At 39.1% G+C, this 22,427-nt stretch overlaps 1 protein-coding gene across 2 annotated transcripts in view; it reads right to left on the bottom strand.

Annotated features, from left to right (window-relative positions):
- Nucleotides 1-290: 290 nt before the first annotated feature.
- Nucleotides 291-22,427, bottom strand: part of DOCK11 (dedicator of cytokinesis 11) — a 216,527-nt gene continuing 194,390 nt past the window's right edge. For both annotated transcript variants that reach the window (XM_075187236.1, XM_075187237.1), the window contains 6 exons: nt 22,260-22,406; nt 20,730-20,940; nt 19,548-19,738; nt 17,758-17,858; nt 12,398-12,536; nt 291-2,062 (listed from right to left, as the gene is read on the bottom strand). In XM_075187236.1, coding sequence (XP_075043337.1) covers nt 1,979-2,062; nt 12,398-12,536; nt 17,758-17,858; nt 19,548-19,738; nt 20,730-20,940; nt 22,260-22,406 — 873 coding nt within the window. In that variant the 3' untranslated portion in view covers nt 291-1,978. The remainder of the gene's footprint in view (nt 2,063-12,397; nt 12,537-17,757; nt 17,859-19,547; nt 19,739-20,729; nt 20,941-22,259; nt 22,407-22,427) is intronic.

Here is a 22,427-nt window from a genome sequence, read left to right as displayed (position 1 = left end):
GCTTTTCTGGTTTAAGGGGAATAAATCACTCACTAGACCTTATGGATGATTACACGTAACATTTTCTACACGGATAAACATCTATTTGCAATTTCCCTGAGATAGAATCTCCTTCCATATACAAATATGAATCAGAGAACTGTAAATCAGAAATGATTATTCTTATGTCTGGGTAATGAGAGTTGGTAAAAAGTGCAAAGCAACTGCAGCTTGTATAGTATTTACTTATAGTCACACGTTAGACATTTTTTGACTAGAATTTATTTTTTTTTAAAAATGTTAGTACTGACCATACATTATTTATTTTTGCAACATTGCAGTCTAACATAATACAAAAATAAAAACACATACAAAGGAATAAAAATAAAAAAAACAGCAAAATCAGGCCTAACCATAATTTCATTTTGGTATCTTGCAAAAAACAAACTTGAATTTATCTTTAATAAAGGTGAGGATAATTATATGAGGCAGCACTACAATGCAGTATGATATGGTAGAGCAAGACAGCTTTCTCATCGTCTGATCTTCCTATCTGACAAATGAAACAGAGCTGGAAAAATAAACAATGTGTGATATGTTCAATATCCGGTCAAGATCAGTTCAATATTTAAAGGAGCATTAAAAATACAACACAAAGTTTTCTTAAGCAAAGCAGCTAACAAAAACTTTCACAGATATACATGTAAAAGCTCCCATACATTGACAGAACTTGACATATTCCACACTGTATATACAGTTTCTAGCTGCTTGTATACTATATTGTTCTCTAATATCAGCCAGTTGAGATTGAGGAAAGGCTTAATACAATAGTCTTCAATGGGAATACAGACTGGTCATATGTTGTGTGCATTACAATATGTCCCTCTATGATGACAACCTAATCCCAAACACTAATAGCTTTTTATATAAGCAACTTGTATTTTAGTTTGAGTGGTACTTAAATATTATACATATATACTTTCCAGGATTTGGGTAGGCAGCATCGGAATGGAGAACGTGGCCACATCAAGATGGCTATGTGTGGCCATGCTCGGTGGGGTGCTGTCCTCCCGTGCGGCAACGGTACACCGCAGCTCTGCAAGACAGAGCAACAGAGAACAGAATATCTCCCAACTTCCCCACCCCAAAGCTGTCCCGATCGCGATGGCGGCACAGCCATTAAATTGGGACTATCCTGCCTAAATTGGGACGGTTGGGAGGTACATACATACAGCTCTGCTCAAAAATAAGTAGCCTCACCACTATTAAATAAATCTAAAAAACAAGAACAAAAAATACTATATGTGCAACACCGCTTTTAACATAAAGGATTAGGTTTTAAAATCATTCAGGCACTTGCATGTTGCGTATACAATACATTTGCAATAGAGGTAAGTACTTTATTAAAAGTGCACCCATTACTTATAAACAGTGGAAGCAGCCGTTTTGTGGGCTGAAACAATACTGATGAGAAAACAGCATATTTAATCACTGAAAATGACATAACAGAGAAACAGAGAACGCAGTCTACAGGTTCAATATAAATCAGTGACATCAGAGAGAAACAGAGAGCGCAGTATAAAAGTTCCCTAGTAACCAGTGACATCCATAGTTCCCAGTGAACTGATAGGTTCATTAATATTGTTTCAGCTCCACTGTGTGTAGGTGAAAGGTGCACTTATTAAATACCTATAAAAATTGAGGAATACTGGTGATTGTTTTACTGTATGTACATGTTTAAATAAATGTACACAGTACAGTGCAATAAGAATTCAAAGAATACAGCTACAATAGAGATCTAAACTGTTGCAATGATGGAATCTCCGTTTGAACAATTCTATAATGGCTCCGGAACAAGTTCTCCTCAAATTCGTCAGCGCTTGAAGATGGCTTTTTTTTCACTAAAATATTTCTTGAAAATCACAATAGTACAGAAGTCTGTGCTGGATTGTTCCTGAGACAGATGTACGTGGTGCTCTTGTTGTGGTCAAACGAGCTATTAAGCTGTAGTTCCGCTGATGGCACAGAAGACATGCAAGGAATTCTGCATCCAGGCACTATGCATGTTATCTTCATGGTATATCTAGAACAAGGAAATTGCATAACCTATATGGTTAAAATGTTTGCAGATATGATCATCTACCCAACAGATGACATCTATACAGTTCATGGAGTGAATTTACCTTCAAAGCTGTCCAAGGGAAGCATTTAAAGAGACAAAGTGAAATGATTACAGGCAGTTGAAGAACTACTAAATCTAAAATATTGTACTAGTTGCTTTATTCACAAATATACACGAGAACCTAAAAATATTTGAGCTACAGTGAGAGTGGGGAAATCATTTTTCCCGTGTTATACTTCCTGTCTTACTTAATTATGTTTTACAACATAGTATGTTTGCAACAAAAACAAAGCAACATCACTGTGGGTTGTGTTAAATAGATCCATCTGTAATATTATTTTTTTTTACCTTTGAACTGAAACATGACTACTGTTGTGTATACACAGTTCAGTACAAAGCATCCAGTGTTTTATGTGCATAACATACTTTCATTTGCATTATATTTGAATAGGAAATTTCCTGAACACTTGAAATACAAAAAAAAACCTTACAGTGCGCGTAGACACATGCAAAGCTTATGTAAAACAGGAATTAATAGCAGTATTGGAGCCAGACAAACATCACCTCACCAACATTTTTTTTAAATGCCATTTAAAAAGTACGGTTGGGGTCATTTCCAGAATAAATCAATAATAACTCCTAAAAGTATAGTTGCTAGTTTTAGTGCTTATGACTTTGCAGCAGTGGTGAAACCAGGGTGTATAGGGTGATATGCCATATCGCCGCTTTTCCTACTGCTTTGATTGTAAAACTATCAAATTCCATTTGCTTACATTCCCATTACATTTTCCATACCGTCACCTCTAAATTTACACTTCTATCACAGCTTTGCAGTTCAAAATTCAGTTTAGCCAGTTCTCATATGCCTAATAATTACACAGATCCTATTGCATTACTGGCTGCAGGACAGCTAAACCATTTGGTCTACCTGTTTTAATAATAACCAGATCATTAATGACTCTGGTATTAATCAACTTGGTTTGTGTGTAAAGAACCATAAGAAGTGATTCCCAGGGGTTATGTAACAGATTCACAGCTGTATCAATATAACATATTCTCAATATAATATATGATTGGCTATGTTATGGTGACCAGACGTCACCCGTTTCTGGGGATGGTCCCTAGTTTGAATGGTTTGTCTCCGGTAGGGACATGTCCCCATTACTGGATTTCACGGTAATTGGCTTACTTAGTAATAAAGCTTCTGCTTTAATTGAACTGAGCTATGAATGGTCACTGAGGAGACACCAGACAGACGCATAGTGCCTGCATCTCTGATTTCTGGTTGTTCTCTTCCTTACACCTTCTTTCTGATTGGACGAGGTGTGCTCCGAGACCGCAGGAGTAACATAGCAGATCTGACAGGAATCTCCTAAGAGAAACGAATGTAACTGACAGAAAAAGCTTTCAATACTACCAGATCTTTGTGTTATTATGGGTGCTATGGAGATTAGGTTACAAAGTTCTGTATGAGGAACCCAGAGACTATAAATAAAAGAGAATTGTTGCACTGACATAAAATGTATCCCAAACCAAATAATATGGTGGCCAGGTGCCCCATTTTTCGCCTGCTGCCACTGTCTTCCACATTTCAGGCTCTTGATACCTTCTGGACTTGTTACTCTATCAAGTTTTTAAGCACCTAACGTTTAGGTAAATTTATAAGCAGATAACTGCGAAACTTTAAAAATGCTTATATTATGTAAAAGGTTTGAACCCGTTAGAAAAAGATTATCTAGCTCTCAAGAAGCACAGTGGACGTAACCATAATCCTAGAGAACTACATTGTTAATGTAAAAAAATCTCCATTTCTAGGTGGGCAAACTGGCATCAAACCTGCATGGAGTCATAATCTGAATGTATAGTAGCACACCATCTATAAGCCTTTTCTAAAGGCTCTCAAATATCATTCCAACTCATTGCCCCGTATCTTAGTAACTTTTATTACCTCCTTTTTGGATTCAAAAGGAACAGCGGCAGAAAGCCCAAGATAGTGGCCGCACGAGTATACCACTGGGAAGCTCCCACCAAAACACACCAAACAACGAAATGGACAAATAAGGAAAATTCCTCCAGCCCTCACACTTATCACAATGCAAACATTACTGACCTCTCTAATACAGGATGTCAGCACTGGCCTCAATTAAAGAAATATGTTTTGACATAATTCACTTAAGGGTAAGGACCACACAGCTAGAGATCAAATTTGTATAGTTGGTGGAATCATACAAACTCTAAGTAAAGCTCATACAGATCAAGAGAGGCTTATATCCCCATTACAAGCAAAGTGACGGATCTGAAAGAAACAATACCAGAATTAGAAGCTTGTCTGAAAAAAATCTCAGAGCTGACCTAGAAGCCCAAAACTTTATATTAAGGACTCGTCCTGACTGCTTCTGATTTGAATTATGCAATTGACCATATATACAGAAGTTGATGGATTGGAAGCAGAAAAAATTGGCAAGTGTAACGATCTGTCAATTTTGACAAGAGCCAAATTGTGATAGCTAGACGTCTGGGGCAGAGCATCTCCAAAACGGCAGGTCTTGTAGGGTGCTCCTGGTATGCGGTGATTAGTACCTACCAAATGTTGTCTAAGAAAGGAGAACCGGGGAACCATTGACAGGCTCATGGATGGCTCAAGGCTCACTGATGCGCATGGGGAGCGAAAACTAACCTGTCTGGTCCAATCCCACAGAAGAGCTACCGTAGTACAAATTGCTGAAAAAGTTAATACTGGCTATGATAGAAAGGTGTCAGATAACACAGTGCATCGCAGCTTGTTGCACACAGGGCTGCGTAGCTGCAGATCGGGCAGAGTTCTTATGCTGACCCCTGTCCACCATCAAAAGTTTCCACAATGGGTATGTGAACGCCAGAATTGGACCATGGAGCAATAAAAGAAGGTGGCCTGGGGTCATGAATCACGTTTTCTTTTACATCATGTGGATGGCCGGGTGTGTCCGAGTCATTTAGCTGGGGAAGAGATGACACCAGGATACACAATGGGAAGAAGACAAGCCGGAGGAAGCAGTGTGATGCTCTGGGCAATGTTCTGCTGGGAAACCTTGGGTCCTGGCACTCATGTGGATCTCACTTTGACACGTACCACCTACCTAAACATTGTTGCAGATCAAGTATATGCCTTCATGGCAACGGTATTCCCTAATGGCAGTGGCTTCTTTCAGCAGGATAATGCACCCTGCCACCCTGCAAAAATTGTTCAGGGATGGTTTGAGGAACATGACGAAGAGTTCAAGGACAATTTCAAGAACTTGGCCTCAAAATTCCCTAAATCTCAATCTGCTCGAGCATTTGTGGAATGTGCTGGAAAAACAAGATAGAGCAATGGAGGCTCCACCTCACAACCTACAGGACTTAAAGGTTCTGCTGCTAACGTACTGGTGCCAGATGACACAATTAATAGAAGAAGAGCGTGTGGAGTCCTGACAAAAGCTCTTTGGAAACTGCAGGTACCCTAGCATTGGAGATACCCCACCAAAATACCAGTTTCAAAAAATGCTAGGCAACGGAGACATCGAGCGGCACTTCCTGTCGGCGGTCAGACCAGCTGACCGCCGACCTCCACGTCCACCAATGAGACAAGGAGCATCACTATATAAACTAGACTCTGGGCGCCAGTGTATCTAGTCTCCCTCTTGTCCCAGTCTCTTGGCTCCTGTTTTGCCCCTGTGCTTGTTTAGTCTTCTTAGATTTGACCCCTGCCTGCCTGACCACTCTCTTCGGATTCTCCCTGGCTTATGTTTGGATCTTCTGGCTTTGACCCCAGACTCCCTGACTACTCTCTTGCCTGATTCCTCGGTACCTTTTTGACCGCTCGGTTTTGACCCCGGATTGTTGACTACGATTGTTCACCAGATCTCGCTGGTAGCTACCTGGGAGGGCCGTGACCGACACGTCCCAGCGGCCAAGTCCAAAACTCCTTGCGGGGTTGCCTGGTGAAAACCTGGGGCGTGGTTAGACTCCGTGCCTCCTTACGTAGCAGCGCTGATACCAGCAGGTGAGGCCTTCCAACTACCCGGTTCATGACACCAACCTTCAGATACTATACTTCATAGGGTCCATGAAGCAACTTACAGCGACTTTAGGTGATAAAATTGAAATCTTTAACAAAGTTTGGGACTTTTGCATGGGCTTGAACTCCCAGAAAAGTATGGATGTACTATTTGTAATGTTCGCTGCTTTCACTGCACAACTGCTGTTACGCATTCCCTCCCCTCCCCAAATTACAGCCTCTTTCCATGTCCCCATCAGGTTAAGTAGGACATGGAGTTTTTGCCTTGTACTTTCCTCTTTTTAAATAAATAAAATAAAAGTGGAAAAATAGAAGAAGCAGCTTTTTACAATGCACAATGAGGTACCCTAGACGCTGGGATGCAGGCTTAAATGTTTTGATCAAAATATGAACTAATACATCATATTTTCATTTTGCTAGATACACACAGATACGCAGTGGTAAGGACAAGCGCTGACAACAACTGTCTTTTTGGTTTGTATACATATACGGACATTTATATTGCCATGCAGCTGGTACTATATATAATGCGGGATATCCTGAAGATGGGCTTATTGCCATGCAGCTGGAACCATATATATTATGGGATATGCCAAGTGCAGGCTTATTTTGTGCACTGGTTTTACAATGTACCTGTGCAATATTCTGCCTTCTTTGATTATTCATTTTGCAGGTTACATGTAAAGATTTAATATACTACAAGCAGTAGGAAGAACAGCTGCTGGATTATAATTGCTGTGTTTGAATATTGTGAAACATCTGCTGCAGGCACGATTTAAGATTACATCTATTTTAGTACATTTTTATGTATGTTTGCATGTTTTTGAGTATTTAATTCTTTGATAATTGTTTGTTGTAAACGTTTTTTGCCTTTTTTTTTTCATTTTTAAAACCTGTTGTTTTGCCCCAGGAAATATGTGAGTGATGACTGGAATGTGTTAGATAAACTGGTGACAGTTTTTCCTGTATATTGCAAGATTTTCTCCACTACAAAATAAAGTGCTTCTAAAATAACACTTATATTTTAAGTTCTTATAAGGTTACTAAATGAGAGATGTAAGAGTCTCTGTGACGATATCCAGAAAGAAATATATGAAAACAACCTTGTTTACTAATAACTGGAAAGTGCTAGTTTTGAAGCTGACAGACAAGTGCAGGTTTTGTCAATCGAAATGAACATTTACGATAACTTTGGCCAAATATCACTTTATGTGAGTGAAGTAGGATTGGATATGATGTGATCTTCAGAAGAAAATTTTAAAGTTGATCACCTGGGCTAGAAATGTTGGGATGTCCATTGTTGGTTAATGGTCAAAAACAGAACAAGCTTTCACATATTTTCTGTTAAGAATATGAAATGTTAAAATCATATCTCCCGACTGTTGGCCGAACGGGGCGGGGCTTATGGGAAGTGGACAGGCTTCACTAGAAACTAGGCGTGCAGGGGCGCACGCAGAATTTTTAAGGGGGGGTTTCCTCCCACCCCCCTAAAAAAATAAAAGGGAGAGAGTTGCTGCACTGTACTATACAGCAGCCACTATGTAGGGGCACTTCTTTAGCGGAGGGGAGGGGTTTCTGGAGACCCAGAAACTCCCCCTGCGTGCGCCCCTGGCGTGATTGGGTGGTTCGTAACATGGTTTAGTGTGGCAATCCATGGGGGCAGGGTTTATTTTGTCCTGCATTTGCATGGATAAATGTTGGGAGGTATGTAAATGAATGCACTTTGTAAGCAGACATAGAGAAGCATAATAGAGGAAACGTAATTGCACTGCATGTTGTAGATGACCCTAATGTCTGTAGTTTTAGCATTCTCACCAAACACATGTAAAATACCACCGGTGGTGCTTCAGGAGAGAAAAGAAGATAGAACAAGTCTGATTGTTGGGCTGGGAAATACTTTAGACCCCAAGGGATAAATCAGCCTAGAATTATAAGCAATGAAAATAACATTCACAAACTATTTGCATTGCAGCAATCACAGGGAAGTATTTACTGTGCACAGACAGTGCATAAAACAGTAAAGCAGGGTTTACTTTAGCTTTTCAGGAAATAAAAACAAGTTTCATACTGTCCCTAAAGAATAACAATTACCCAGATAAGAAACATCACAGGTTTATTTTTAGTTGCAGCAAGAGCAAGTAGAAGAGACACGTTTATCAGGGGCTGTCTGCCCCCTAGGCTGGCCCCACAGTGGGCTATCTTGTGCTAGGTCACTGGACTACCTGCAATTTTTCCTTTACAGTGTTCCTAATAGGCTGCTGAGTCAAGTCGAGTAAAATTTGCTAGCCCTCCCCTGATGGTTATAGCATCTTGTCATCTGTGAGGCTGGAGGCAAGCTATATTATAGGGTTAAATCCACACTCGCCAACTTCGGGTTGGTCTCACGGACTCCCGGGGGAGCTGGCAAATCTCCCGCATCCCGCAATTGCAGGGCTAAAATTACGCGATTCGCGGTGAATCGCGTCATTGTGGCCAGGGCCGCCGAGAGGGGGGGGGAGCGGGTACATTTTACCCGGGCCCGGCCATGCCAGGGGGCCCGGGCCGGGCCCTCGCTGAATTTTTTTTTTTATTTTATTTTGTAAAAAATTTTTTGTATCTTGCGGTTTTTAAAAATATATATATATATTTTTTTTTTCCCGGGGGGTGGTCCGTTGGTGGGGGAGCTATAAGAAATAAAAAAAAAAAAATAATAAAAAAATCAATACTCACGTGACCGCGGCGCCGCGTCCCTCCTTTCCTGTCTTCTCCATTCACACTGACTGTCGGGCATGACGTCATCAAGTCACGCCCGACAGTCAGTCAGTGAGGAGCGCCGCAGCCAGACAAGACCAAGGCAGAAGAAAGAGGAGAAGACAGAAGAGAAGAAAAGAAAGAAGCTTACAAGAGGTAAGGAAAGAAACTGAGAGGCAAGGGGGAAAACAGAGGGACAGTACTATAAAAAAGGGGCAGAGAGGCACAGAGGTATACAAGGACAGAGAGGCACAGAGGAAAACAGAGGCAAAGAGGCACAGAGGAAAACAGGGGCAGAGAGGCACAGAGGAATACAGGGGCAGAGAGGCACAGAGGAATACAGGGGCAGAGAGGCACAGAGGAATACAGGGGCAGAGAGGCAAAGAGGAATACAGGGGCAGAGAGGCAAAGAGGAATACAGGGGCAGAGAGGCACAGAGGAATACAGGGGCAGAGAGGCACAGAGGAAAACAGGGCAGAGAGGCACAGAGGAAAACAGGGGCAGAGAGGCACAGAGGAAAACAGGGGCAGAGGGGCACAGAGGAAAACTGCAGAGGGGCACAGAGGAAAACAGGGGCAGAGAGGCACAGAGGAAAAAAAGGTGCAATGAGGCACAGAGTTAAAAAAAAAAGGGGAGAGAGGCACAGAGTGAATAAAAAGGGGGGAAAGCAGCATGGAGGTCGCAGTGTAGTTGTGATGGGGCTTGTTGCAATGTAGTGTGTGTGCGGTAGGTGGCGGCTAATTAATGGGCGCTATTTTGTTTGTAGGGTGATGGTGAGGCAATTTAATAGTAGGGACTATTAATTTAAGATGGGGTGGTTTGGGGGCTATTGAATCTTGGGGTGAGTTTAGGGAGAATGAGGTCTATTTATTAAATGTGACTATGAGTTATTTTATGGCAGTGATGGTTGCGGGAAATAGGTATTGCTGGGGCTGTTTGCAGGAAGTGAAATAGGTTTATTTATTAAATGTGAATACTATTATTTTAATGTTGGGGCTGGAGGAAGGCCTAATTATTAATCGTGAGTGCTATTGATTTAAGGCCGGGGCTGGCTGTAATTTTCTAAATGTAGCCATTTTTTTTTCAAAATAGGTCCTTCAACATTCCTGGATCCGGACAAGCCGCAACAAAAGAAAGCAGCAGCCACAGGTGGAGAAAGTGAGAAGAACAGGTAGGAGAGAGCAGCACAGTGTGTGAAATGTTGTGATTCTAGTAAGGACAATACCAATTTTTGGTGAATGTTGTGCCCAATGTAAGGTGTAGGCCAAGACTGAACTGTTTGTGTACACACTGCATTGTTTGTATACTACACTGTGGTGGTAGATGTCCTGAAAGTCAGGAGTGCTTGAACATATGTGACGCTCTGGCGAATTGAGAGCCTAGTGGTTTTTATGTTAGCCACGCCCCAATGGCACGTTTGCCACGCCCCCAAATGCATGACCACACCTCCCAAAATTTTTGCCCCGCCATTTGGCTAGCCACGCCCCTGAATGTATGACCATACACCTAAATTTCTTTGCGCCGCCGTAAGGCGGCGCAAAAAAATTTTGGGTCTTACTTGAATATGAGGGGGGCCCCATGAATTTGTTGTACCCGGGCCCTGAATTCTTCTTGGCAGCCCTGATTGTGGCCACGCCCCCCGAGACAAAACGGCATATTTGACGCTGTGTCAGGGCCAAAATGATGCGATTCACCGTGCCCCGCCCCCTCCCGCCCTCTGCACACGTCCCTCTCCCGGATATAACTTGCCAAAGGTAGGCAAGATTGGTTAAATCTTAGGGACCAAGCAAAGCAAATAGGTCTTCTTTGAATCACAATGCTTTGCAATTATTAATAAAATATCCCTTCTATACAAGGACACCTTCACTTCACACAGCTATACACATGTAGCAGTCTTCTTCTTTGAGAAAAGAAACATGCTTTTCAAATAGTCCTTAACTCTGAACCAGACAATTTATCTGTGCTGTACTCTCAGGGTCTCATTTACAGTTATGAACAAATCCAGCTAAAAGGTTAATTTTGCACCTGTTAGCCGTGCAAGAGGTGTAAATGAAAATCTGTATTTTTAGTTTTATTGTATGCAGGAAAAATAAAGTACTGCCAGCACTACATAGCACAGAAACGCTGGGTGGCTTTATTTTAACACTCACGTTTGAAATAGGAGGCGCCCCCCTGCCAGCTCCAAATCTGCACACACATTTTAAGTTTACCACCCCTGCATAGCAACGTGGTTTTGCCAAGGTATAAATTTGCACAGTGTACCTGGATTTACTCTTAACACTAAAAGAAAGCCTAAGTGACTGTGTTTCCCAGGGAAAGAAAAGTAATAGTCTGCAGGACTTTGCAAAGCATTATAAAACTATGTTAGTGCATTCAGCATGCAAGAACGTATTGCTATAATACATTGAAATAATACCATTTTATAAAAAAAATTATATAAATATCTATAAATATAATGTATTGTTACTCTGCATCTCTTAGTTGGAGCTGCCATTGTAAATTAAATGGTTATTATTATCACTGTAAGGCACCACTGTGTTCTGCAGGGCCGGACAGTGGGAAAAACAGGACATACATAAAACAGGGACATACAAGGTAGACAAAATAAATGCAGACATGAAAACAAAAGAATAGGGAGGTCCAAGTTTACATTCTAATTTGAAGAGGGCATAGCTGAAACAAAAGGAGTGTCTGAGAGTGAAGATTGGGACAGCTGTGAGGATGATTTACTGTGGGTAGTATAGGTGGGAGTAGGGTAAGCTTAAATAAAGAGATGGTTTTTCAGAGAGCGTTTAAAGATTTAAAGGCTGTGGGAGAGTCTGATCAGGCAGGGTAGGGAATTCCATAAATGTGTAGCAGCACAGGAGAAGTCTTGTAGGCAGGAGTGAGAGGTGGTTACTAGAGGTGAGGCGCAGGTCAGATAGATCATTTGAGCCATTTACCATTAAAACATCAACATAAGATTACTGCCTTTATGTATTTGTTGCTAAACAACCGCTGGCACTTTATCGGCTGTAGAGCTCCCAGCATGAATAAACTCCCAAAGACACATGTATATGGTCAAAGGGGCCAAAATCAAGCTTGGGAAAAAAAAAAAAAGAAATACATTTAATAAAACTTGCTGGATAGCACAAACTGCCCACTAGCCAATCATGTGAAATGAATCTGAAGATGGAAAACTTTTTTAGTAAAAAAATATTTTGTGAAAGAAGCCTTTGGTGTTACTACAAGACATTCTGTAGTTACACATTTCATAGGTGTATTCTAAATCATTACAAAGAGAACAGTTTTCCTTCAAGTCTTTATATATGGAAAAGGCTCATAAATAACAAAGTTACACATTGTAAAAGTGGTTGGAGAGGTGTTAAGGGAATGTAAATCTAAATTAACTACTTTGACCAAAATATTGCACAAAAAATATTGCTAAATATACATTTACCTGTATATGCTGGGTAAAGACTGGAGATTGGGTGCTTATCACTACACTAGTCTTAAAGAAGAATGAATGTAGAAGAATGTGACATACGTACCTGTTCGTGAATAATGTCTGAAAGTTCTTTCACCATTTCTCTAAAGTTTGATTTCAGTCCCTCTTGGTATTCAAACTGATCCTCTTTAATGAGTTGTTCATTAATGTCCAGGGCAGTGCCGCATGCTTGTATGAACTGTCTATAAAAGGAGACACAACAGAAGTTATGGTGTAGTTTAATTTAGTACAGTGCAACAAAGTTACAACATTTCTATTGTCATGTTAGCAGTCACAGCTCTTTGTACATAGGTGGGAGCAAAAACACTGTACGCCACTAGCCAATCGCTCATAAGTGTGTCTGGATGGCCTCACATCAAAGCCCAAATTCTTACCACTATAGTACTACCTCTTTCATTAGACTCAACTCTATTTTTACCTAAAATAAAGCTTGGATGAAAACATTAAGAACTTTTATCATAGGAGAAAAGGGTCATCGGAATCGTCTTTTTATTACTTGCTGCCTCTTAAAGTAGTATTAACTGATATTATTACTAATGTAAAAGTTTAAAATGTGTACATATACAAAGTTTCCAAGCTTATCTGGATGAGTACTATGTTACATGGTGGTAGACAGAGTCCTTCAACACTAATCGGAGCTTTGTGCACCAAGGACTGGCCTGAACCAGGTAACCAAATAAAAAGTACTACCATCTATGTAAAATAGCAGAATTATGTAACCTTTGTTGGTGTGGCTACAAGTCAATATCATTTCACGTCATTGGTTGTGGTTTGTAAGACAATCGTGTTGTGTTTATGTTATCCCTAGGATTATGCCACCCATGATGAAGCTCTTATCTCATGCTATGAACTGCCATGACTTTTGTGAAGCCAAGAAAGTATAATCTACAATTGATAGAAATAATATGAGATGTCTTACAAACTTGATCTTCCAGGACCCAAACTGCTGCTTTGTAGAAGATTAGTAAGTCCATAGAAATTTGATTCCATGACTTAGAAGGAAGAGGAAGAAGATGACCAAAAGGAGCTTGATGAGGATTCTTATTTTGGAAACAAACAGGACAAGGGGATATAAAATCTATGACATCCTTCTTTAAATTTGGCCAACAATAGGGTCTAGTGATCAATTCCATGACCGAAGATTAGGGCTTGGGCAGGAGAGCAAAGGCAAAAAAAAATTTGTTACTGCCTGCATCTACTCTTACTAGATTTCAGCTTCAGTGGATGAACAAAAAATTAAGAAAATTGCAGTGTGCAGAATTTGTGAGAATTCGGCAGCCGTCAGGAAGCGGATTCCTTCCAAGATCTTCTTGAGAACATCCGGAGTGATAAAACGGGTTCTAAGAATTGAACATAACTTTAGTCATTCTGCTGCTCTCATCCAGATATAAACGTCTTTGTTTCTTCCAGAACAAAACATTTATAATAGAATCTTTCCAGAACATGAGATTTCCATCCTTTATAATATATTGCTACATGTAGATATTAAAGGTCTGTCTTAATATAATGCATCTTAGAATAACCAACTACAATGAAGAGTTACACAACATTGGGGAAAGAATCTTCCGCTCCATCTAAGTGCTACCTCAGCTAGATTGCTGGAAGTAAACTGTAAAGTCCTATCTAGATGGTGTAGAACTCCCGCCTATATTAATTGCCTCAGCCCATCTATACCACAGATGTGTTGGAAAGGTTTAAAAGTAGATGTTCATTTTATCCATGTCTGGTGGTCCTGACCTAGACTACAGTCTTTTTTTGCAGAGAGTGCCCAAAATTAATAAAGAAACACACACAACCAGCGCAGTGCAGGATTATGTCCCCAGAAAATGAGAATGTTCATAAGAGTACATCAACAATTATTTTAGATATGTAGGATATAAATACAATCACATGGAAGGGTTTACTAATACAAAGAAATGGCTTGAAAATTATATGAAAATCATATTCAATCTTTAACTATTAGTAATACAAAGTACATAAACTCATCACATTAAAATAATAAAATGAATTAACTAAAATAATAATAAAATCAATATACAAACAGGCCGAAGCAAGCAGTGGTTTAATTTGGTGGACTAGTATTAAACACAGAGTAAAGAAATTCTATGGAAAATGTCTGTTGCTGGTTAGGTGTATTAAGTATTTGTTTTTGCTGCAACACGTTCGGGCGAATACTAAAGTCTCAATACATGTCTGTTAAACATTTCCAAACCTCTAATTACACTTATGGTTTGTTACATAAGTGAAATAATTAACAGCTATGGAATAAAATTAAATTCATTGAAATTCGGTTCACCCACATTCGTGTTAGGTCCTAATCATATAAACCTTCTCAATACTATACCCATTCCTATAGTGTTTCAGAGGAATATAAAAATATATATATGTAATTATGATAGGACAAAAGAAAAAGGAGATATGTAAAAATATATAAAAGTGTGCTAATTACCCAAGTTGTACTAAGTGATGTTCACTAAATAATATATAGTATTTATTATCCTAAAAATATATAAATATGTGCTAAATGGTGTGCACTAAATAACATATGATATCATCTAAACTTGTCCTTTACAGCACTGGGGTCATGACTTCAATTTCCGACCATGGCCTTATCTGTGTTGAGTTTGTATGTTCTCCCCGTGTTTGCGTGGGTTTCCTCCGGGTGCTCCGGTTTCCTCCCACACTCCAAAACATACTGATAGGTTAATTGGCTGCTAACAAATTGACCCTAGTCTGTGTCTGTCTGTCTTTGTGTCTGTGTGTTAGGGAATTTAGACTGTAAGCCCCAATGGGGCAGGGTCTGATGTGAGTGAATTCTCTGTACAGCGCTGTGGAATTAGTTAAATAAAGGGTGATGATGATGATAATAAAAGACATTTAATCTGTGTTCAGTGAATTCAGTATATACCTGTACCTAGATATATGAATAACGTATATCATTAACATACCGTAAGTTAAATAGAGTTTGCTACTATTTCCATAACACAAGCACTTCATATGTGTGTCCTGAATGCTATATCTGACTCCAGACCGCATTAGTCGCAGACTACCAATAGAGTTGATACCAAAGACCATAATGAGATGAAATACTTTAATACAATATGTACTTATGAAGCCATATTCTTATAGTGGTTAAGCTAATTATTTGTGACAAGTAAATCCTATCTTTAACTGACAGAGTATAAATTTTTTATGAATGAGAAATTTTTAGTGATATATCTAAAGTAATTGATGATACGCACATGTAACATGTATGTGCTAATATTTTATTTGGGACACATTCCATCGCTGCTCTGGTATTGTGAGCTGTTAGTATTTTATTGGTAGGGGAAAAGTAGCAATTACCCTGTCAGGAAACTCGAGCTACCTGCTGATGTTGGTACAGCCATATCTGAAGGAGCGGAGTCTAACGTGCCTCTGGTCTTCACCAGAACCCCCGCAAGGAAGGTTGGGTATAGCTGCGAGAGACACGCAGGTTGGGGTTCTCCAGTAGGGCAGTCATTGAGGTAGGAAGGGGTAAGCGGATAGTCAGGGAAGCCAAGCTCAAGCCGTGCGATCAGCGCAGTACAAGAGGAGGATCCAAAAGCATAGTCAGCCAGGCAGGAGTCAAATACCAAGGAGGTCTTATGAAGCCAAAGGGAGAATCCAGAAGAAATGTCAGGAAAAGCCAAGTGAGGAACCGTGGAGTCAGACCAAGGGAGATTTAGTATCATAAATAGCTGCAATTAGATAGATCTAATACTCTGGCACCCTAATGGTGCCAGAGTTTTCCTTAAATAGTGCTGGGGATGGGGATGCTTTTATAGTTCATTTAGCTTAAGAGCTTACTGGCTTCACCCTACGGAAGGCATCTCTGATGTACTTTATACAACTTAGCTATTTCATGACACAGCAACACTTTTTAAACAGTTACTGACAGCTGCTAAACTGACAATCCTGAAATTTGCAATATGGAAAATACTCTTTTCTACAGTGTGAGATCAACAAAATAAATTATGTATGTTTACGTTAAAAGTTACCTCCATATATAATGTTATGAAACCATTTTGGTAATAAAAAAAAACAAAAAAAAACCCATTAGTGACAGCTATGACAGCTAAGCTAATAACGTGCTAAATATTCCTGCTAGACTGGTTTAAAGCAGTTATTCACCTTTGGGGAAGGAGTGGTGAGTTTTTCACAATCACCCTTCAGTTTTCCCTCAGTTTTAGAGTATCAGTGTTGAAGGATGAGAGGGTGAAGGATCCAAGCATAGGCGGAAATGGCAATCGGCTCTTGATTTAATGCCTGTGACTCTTCCCTAATCAGGAACCTGTTGTCATTTCTAACAAGGTGTCTGATATCTCCTATGGAAACATATTTATAATCTCTACATTTATACACTACTTAAAGTTGACTTGAAAGTGTGCTGCTCCTAAACTTGTTCTAATTAAAACACATCCATGTGTACTTTATAAACTCCCCCAAATCAGAGGACCTATAAGTAGTTTGCAGAAAACATTGGCAGATTACATTTGGGACAATGCCAGATTGTTCAATGGGAGAAAAGGGAGGGAAGCATCTGTAATTATAAAGTATGAGAAAAAAAAGTTTGGTATTTAGAAAATGTCTAGTGCATACCAAATAGTGACCTTCTACTGTTTACTGTCTCAATTTGAATGTTCACCAAACTATTTGTATTTTGTAACACAGACCCTAACATAAATCCATGAAAGTGCCAGCACGTGTTATGTTAAACTCTGGTCCCCACGTGAGTGTATTTAAGACTCCGGTTTCCCACCGTTAGGGTGGGCGGCCATTTTCGGTGTGCCGGGACACGGGAGGTAGGAGGCTAATCCCGGAGGGGAAATGCGCGCCATGTGTACGAGGCAACAAGTGGGGATGACTCCACTTGGGAGTCCAGATAACACCCCCCATGAAGGAGTCATGTCTAGAGGGGGTGCACGGCAGATGTCGCGAGGGCACCACTTCAGGGGGTACAGCCCCAAGTTATTAAAAGCATCTGAGAAGGGCATTTACTGCCGCAGCGGAGTCCCCACCTTCAGGGGTACCCCGGAAGAGGCACAAGTGAGGGTGTGAGCATGGAACAGTGCTTGTGAACTATCCATGGATAAGAAGGGGAGAGTCCCTATTAGTAGAGTTCCAAGACAATTTAAACAATTTATGAATCCGTTCACAAAGAATAAAAGGTTGTTTTGGTTAGTATTAGTTCCATATGTTATTATGTTCATTTTCCATAAGTATAAAAAAATAGAAAATTATTATTATGCTGTTTGGTAAATAATTCCTACTGGGTCTGCAGAATACACAGTTAATTTAAAAATGAAATGACTGCAGAGTATTACCTTTGCCATTTGTGTTTATAATAGCTGTGTAATAAAGAGTAATATAATATGGACATACTTAAATATATCTTTAAGCTCCTTAATCTTTTTGCTGGGATACTTGCTGAAGAGGCTGTCATCAAGAAAAGCTCTGGCGTAGGCTAAAGGACCAGCATTTACCTATAATGTAAATACACTTGTTAATGTTTAGACAAGGATAGCAGTACATCATCGGGACATATATTACACAAATGACAGTAATATATCTAAATCCTGTAAATAATGTATAGTACATTAGTGGTGTGAATACTTGTATAAACGTTTTGGGTATACTTCGTGACATCACTAGTCATCAGCGTTAATAACTTCAGTGAACAGCTTAGGAGATATCTAACTCATCCCAGAGAATGACTAAGAAAATATACTTCCCATTTATTCATACACTGTGTTTGAACATTAGCTGCAGCCTCTCTCTTCCACCAGATTTACATTTTACTGCTGATATACAAATCAGGTTCCATCCTCCAGGCCAACTCCGGCCCAATGCAGAAGCCTAAAATAGAATCTTCTCACAAGACACTGTGTTTCATTCTCTCATTAAAAGAACACCTAAACTGAATACATTCGGTTGGTAATTAAAATAATGAGATGTTTTAACTTCTTTGTCATTAAAATACTTATGTATCCTAGTGAATAATGTACCTGCTTCTGTGAAATATAAGTACAGACGTCACCATGTAGTCTTGTGACCCATATAAAGGCACGTAGCCTGTTCACTCATCTTTATTCAATGTCATCACCTATTTGGTGCTTACTAATGTCTTTGGTTACATGACTCATTTTGAACGTGTTGGAATGTATAATAACCAGAAATGATAACACACGAGTGGATATGAGAATTGCTACTTACAAGGAGCTTATTGTGTTCTGAATTGAAGCTTATGTATGATAGGATATACCAGAAACAAACATGATATCCAGTATAATGTACTGGATAAATATTTAATCCCTATATATGCACCACATACTAGATCTGTTTTTATTCTCAATTCCATAATATATTTTGCAAGTGACAATAATATATGAAGAACCTTTAAATGATATGCTCCAGACTGGAATGCATAATAACTGCATTACTGCCAGTGATGGTAGAAAACACCAGGATATGAGGAAAGCTAGGTCACATGCGTGATCTATGATCCATATAAAGGGCCCTGGCCTACTGTCCCATGCTTTTGTATGGTCAGGAAATGTCTCTGTGACTTCTTATAATTAAAATCATAGGGAACATTATTCACATTATACACCCCTTCAACATGAATCTTGACCATAATACAGCTAATATGTGCATGGGCCCTTAAATGCTGGGGTATTTGTTTAATTACTGAATTAATTACCCAGGTATCAATCTTACTTTTAACATATTTGGTGACTCTAATTTGCCAATCTGTTTTTATTTATATATATATATATATATTTATTTATTTATTTTAGGGGCCTTTTGCAAACATTGCAGATCCCATCAGCACCAAGGACAGAGACAGAACATATAAGGATTAGAAAACTCAGTATACGTAATGGTTAGACATTTTCTGACCACAAGTAATTATCATTTTCTGTCTATACTTAAAAATGGTCACAAGTATATAAACATCCAATTAATTTCACCTTTTAGATATGAAGACAACTTTGGGGTATATTTACTAAACTACCAAATAGATTGTAGTTATCATTCATTTAGCACATTCTACAAAATTACAGCTATAATCTGAGTGGTTGATATAGGCAACATCTCCACTTTTTCAAACCCGCAGTTTAGTAAATACACCCCTTTGACTTGAGCACACTTCGTTACGGGACAAGTTTTACCTGCACAGAAACACAGCCCTGTAGTTTTAGCTGCAGTTGGATCTTGTCCACGTCCACAGATGAACAGATCTTCTGCAGGTCTGCGGTCTTGTCCTTTATCTCATCAATGGCCACTTCTATAGGCTTCAGATCAACCTGGTGCTCATAGATCACTGGTATTCGCTTCTTAACATATGGAAAAGAGTTTGATGCTGGAAAACAAATGTTTGTCATTGAAAGACATGGTTTAAAACAAAATGAATTCATTGTATGGAGGTCAAAATGCATTTAGGATATATAATTTTGTTATTTTTATTATTTTGAAAAACAAAGGTACAATGACTTGTCACTGTTAGATCTTACTTCATGCCATTAAATAATTGCTTCAATTTAACTTTTCTGTGCCTTCCACGTATTGCTCACATCCAGCAGACATTTACAGAAGGAGAAGACTTTAGTTCATGGTCTCTGGTACATCTTATTACACATGTCACAGCTTCACCCATTTATTTCAAAATGTTACCCTGCATCCTGCTCTATCTATATATTATGGAATGAAAAAGTCCCCATTTGTGCTAATGTTAAGTGGATTATTGTGAAATAGTAAGTAACATATGAGTAACATCTGGGGGTAAATGTATGAAAGTCCAGTTTTTTTCATCTCGCGGGAAATTGGCGACTTTTGCAGCTAAAATTTAAAGTATCGATGGCTTGTAAAGGCAAATTTGCCTTTACAAGCCATCGCCGCTTTAAATTTTAGCTGCAAAGTCGCCGATTTCCCGCGAGATGAAAAAACTGGACTTTCATACATTTACCCCCTGGGATCAAGAGCACCCCATCACTTGCTGATCTACCTCTATCATGGTGCTCTGCCACTAATGCCTTATATAACCATCCTTGATGTTGAGGAAAGTGTATGCATTTGCAGACATTTGCAGACAGAGCTGATGGCATCTGCAAGGATTGAAATGTTTACAATGAGAAAAGTTTGGCAAATCAGGGCTGTATTAGTATATCACTTTGGTGTTGAGAAGGATTCTTTTCCCCAAGATGTGTCAATATTAATATTGACGTCAACATTCAACCCATGTTTGTTTTGGTCAGCATATATAGCATTGTAAGCATAATAAAGTGCAATAAGTATATTTTATAAAATTTAAAAATAACACAAGTCAATCTACACAAACATGCAAGAGCACATACTTGTTAAAATTGTTCTTTTCTTGCACTGTTCTTCCACACTTCCATGTTTCTTTCCTGACAGAGTATACGGAGTTTCAAAAACAAATCGGTTGATGTTGTGATTCTTCTCAAAATTCGTCTTCCTATCAGAAAGTTCTTGTTCTTCTAAATATGGTTTCACATAAGTTATTTGAATGTGGGCGAACTTCAGGTCAAGGTCTTTAACATTTACCTGTCAAAACAGTGGTTACATAAAAATCAAAAGTCTAAAACATACACATGTGAAGATTATGTAGTATATCTAATGACTGATTATTATTTTCTGTTGAATGCATGTATGACAATGTATATTGTATGTAACCTTGTAATGTAAGCTCAACATGTGCTTTGCTAGATGACATGAGTCTGAACCTATGCAAGTGTCAATAATCTTTTGAAATTAGCCAGAAAGAGATAGATAAGCATCTCTGAGGAGTCTTTTTGGTATGCAGAGGATGTGGACCTGACCAACTAAGCCAAAAGAGCAGAGGTGAGAACGCAGGTCCTGTGAACATTCCCGATCTCAGGACATAACTAGCTCACTTCGAAAGTCCTGTTACATTGGGAAATCAATCTGTCCTTATTGACAGCTAAACTCCAAAGGTGGAGGTTGAGAGCTATGTGGAAAACTGTTTAAAACCTTCTGCTTTAGACATCACAGTATGCATTTTCATGAGGGGATCTATCAAGACTGAAATGTCTCATTTTTCTCAATTGTGTTCCCTCACACACACACCAAGTCTTAACAAGTAAGCAGTGACTCTGGTTTTATTTCCTATTTTATTTTCTGAAACGTATTTGTGCAACTTAATGTATGTCTTGTTATAAACTTTTTTGTAACTAAGCCTTGGAAACATTTTTCAGATTAAATTAATTGAATCTAGTGTGTTCTACGTGATTAGGTGTGAACTTACGAAGCCAAGGGATGCTCATGCAACATGTGTATGTGATTTACGTGTGAAACATTAATAAGTGGGTTTGGTGAACGTAGGGACACCATAATAAATCCTTCATGGTGGCAGAGAAGGTGTATTCATTGCTAGGGGACTGAGGTCACGCCAGTAATGGCCAGCTGTTCAGATTGCTGTATCTGGGACAGACTGGGCGTTCATGACAATACACCTACTGTAATCCACAGTAACTCACAACAATCTAAAGCTGAACTTCCCAAATATTCTCTAATAAGAATGTGTAACATTAAACTTCAACACATGCAAATATGTTATTATATACATATCAATAACACTGATTAATAAAACAATGGGCAGACTTTATGTGCCAAACGGTTCAACGTCAATGTTTCTGTTTCTATCCTTCTTTGTTCATGTGAGATGACTGTACCTGCTGTATTTAAGTGACCAACAACTTAAAGTAAAACCCATAAAGCTTGGTGGACAACAGGGCGGCAGAGTAAGGCTTTATTAGGGTATATTTAAGGATGACAGGCATTTATAAAACAAACAGGTAAAAATCATTGTACTTTTGGGAATAATTAATCTTTGTAGACGATACCTTATTAGAATCCTGGATCATTTTTACAGTGTCTGCGCCAAACTTTTCACCATATAGATTTAAGAGTCTTAAGGATATCTCAGAGAGACCTGTGAGTTTTGGCTCCTTGTAGATATATTCTTTACCATCTTCATCTTCAAAGAAAGCCTGTTGAAATAAAAATAGCAC

The sequence above is a fragment of the Mixophyes fleayi genome, chromosome 9, assembly GCF_038048845.1.
Source record: "Mixophyes fleayi isolate aMixFle1 chromosome 9, aMixFle1.hap1, whole genome shotgun sequence".
NCBI classification, from domain to species: domain Eukaryota; kingdom Metazoa; phylum Chordata; class Amphibia; order Anura; family Limnodynastidae; genus Mixophyes; species Mixophyes fleayi.
This window is presented reverse-complemented; position numbering and strand designations above follow the sequence as displayed.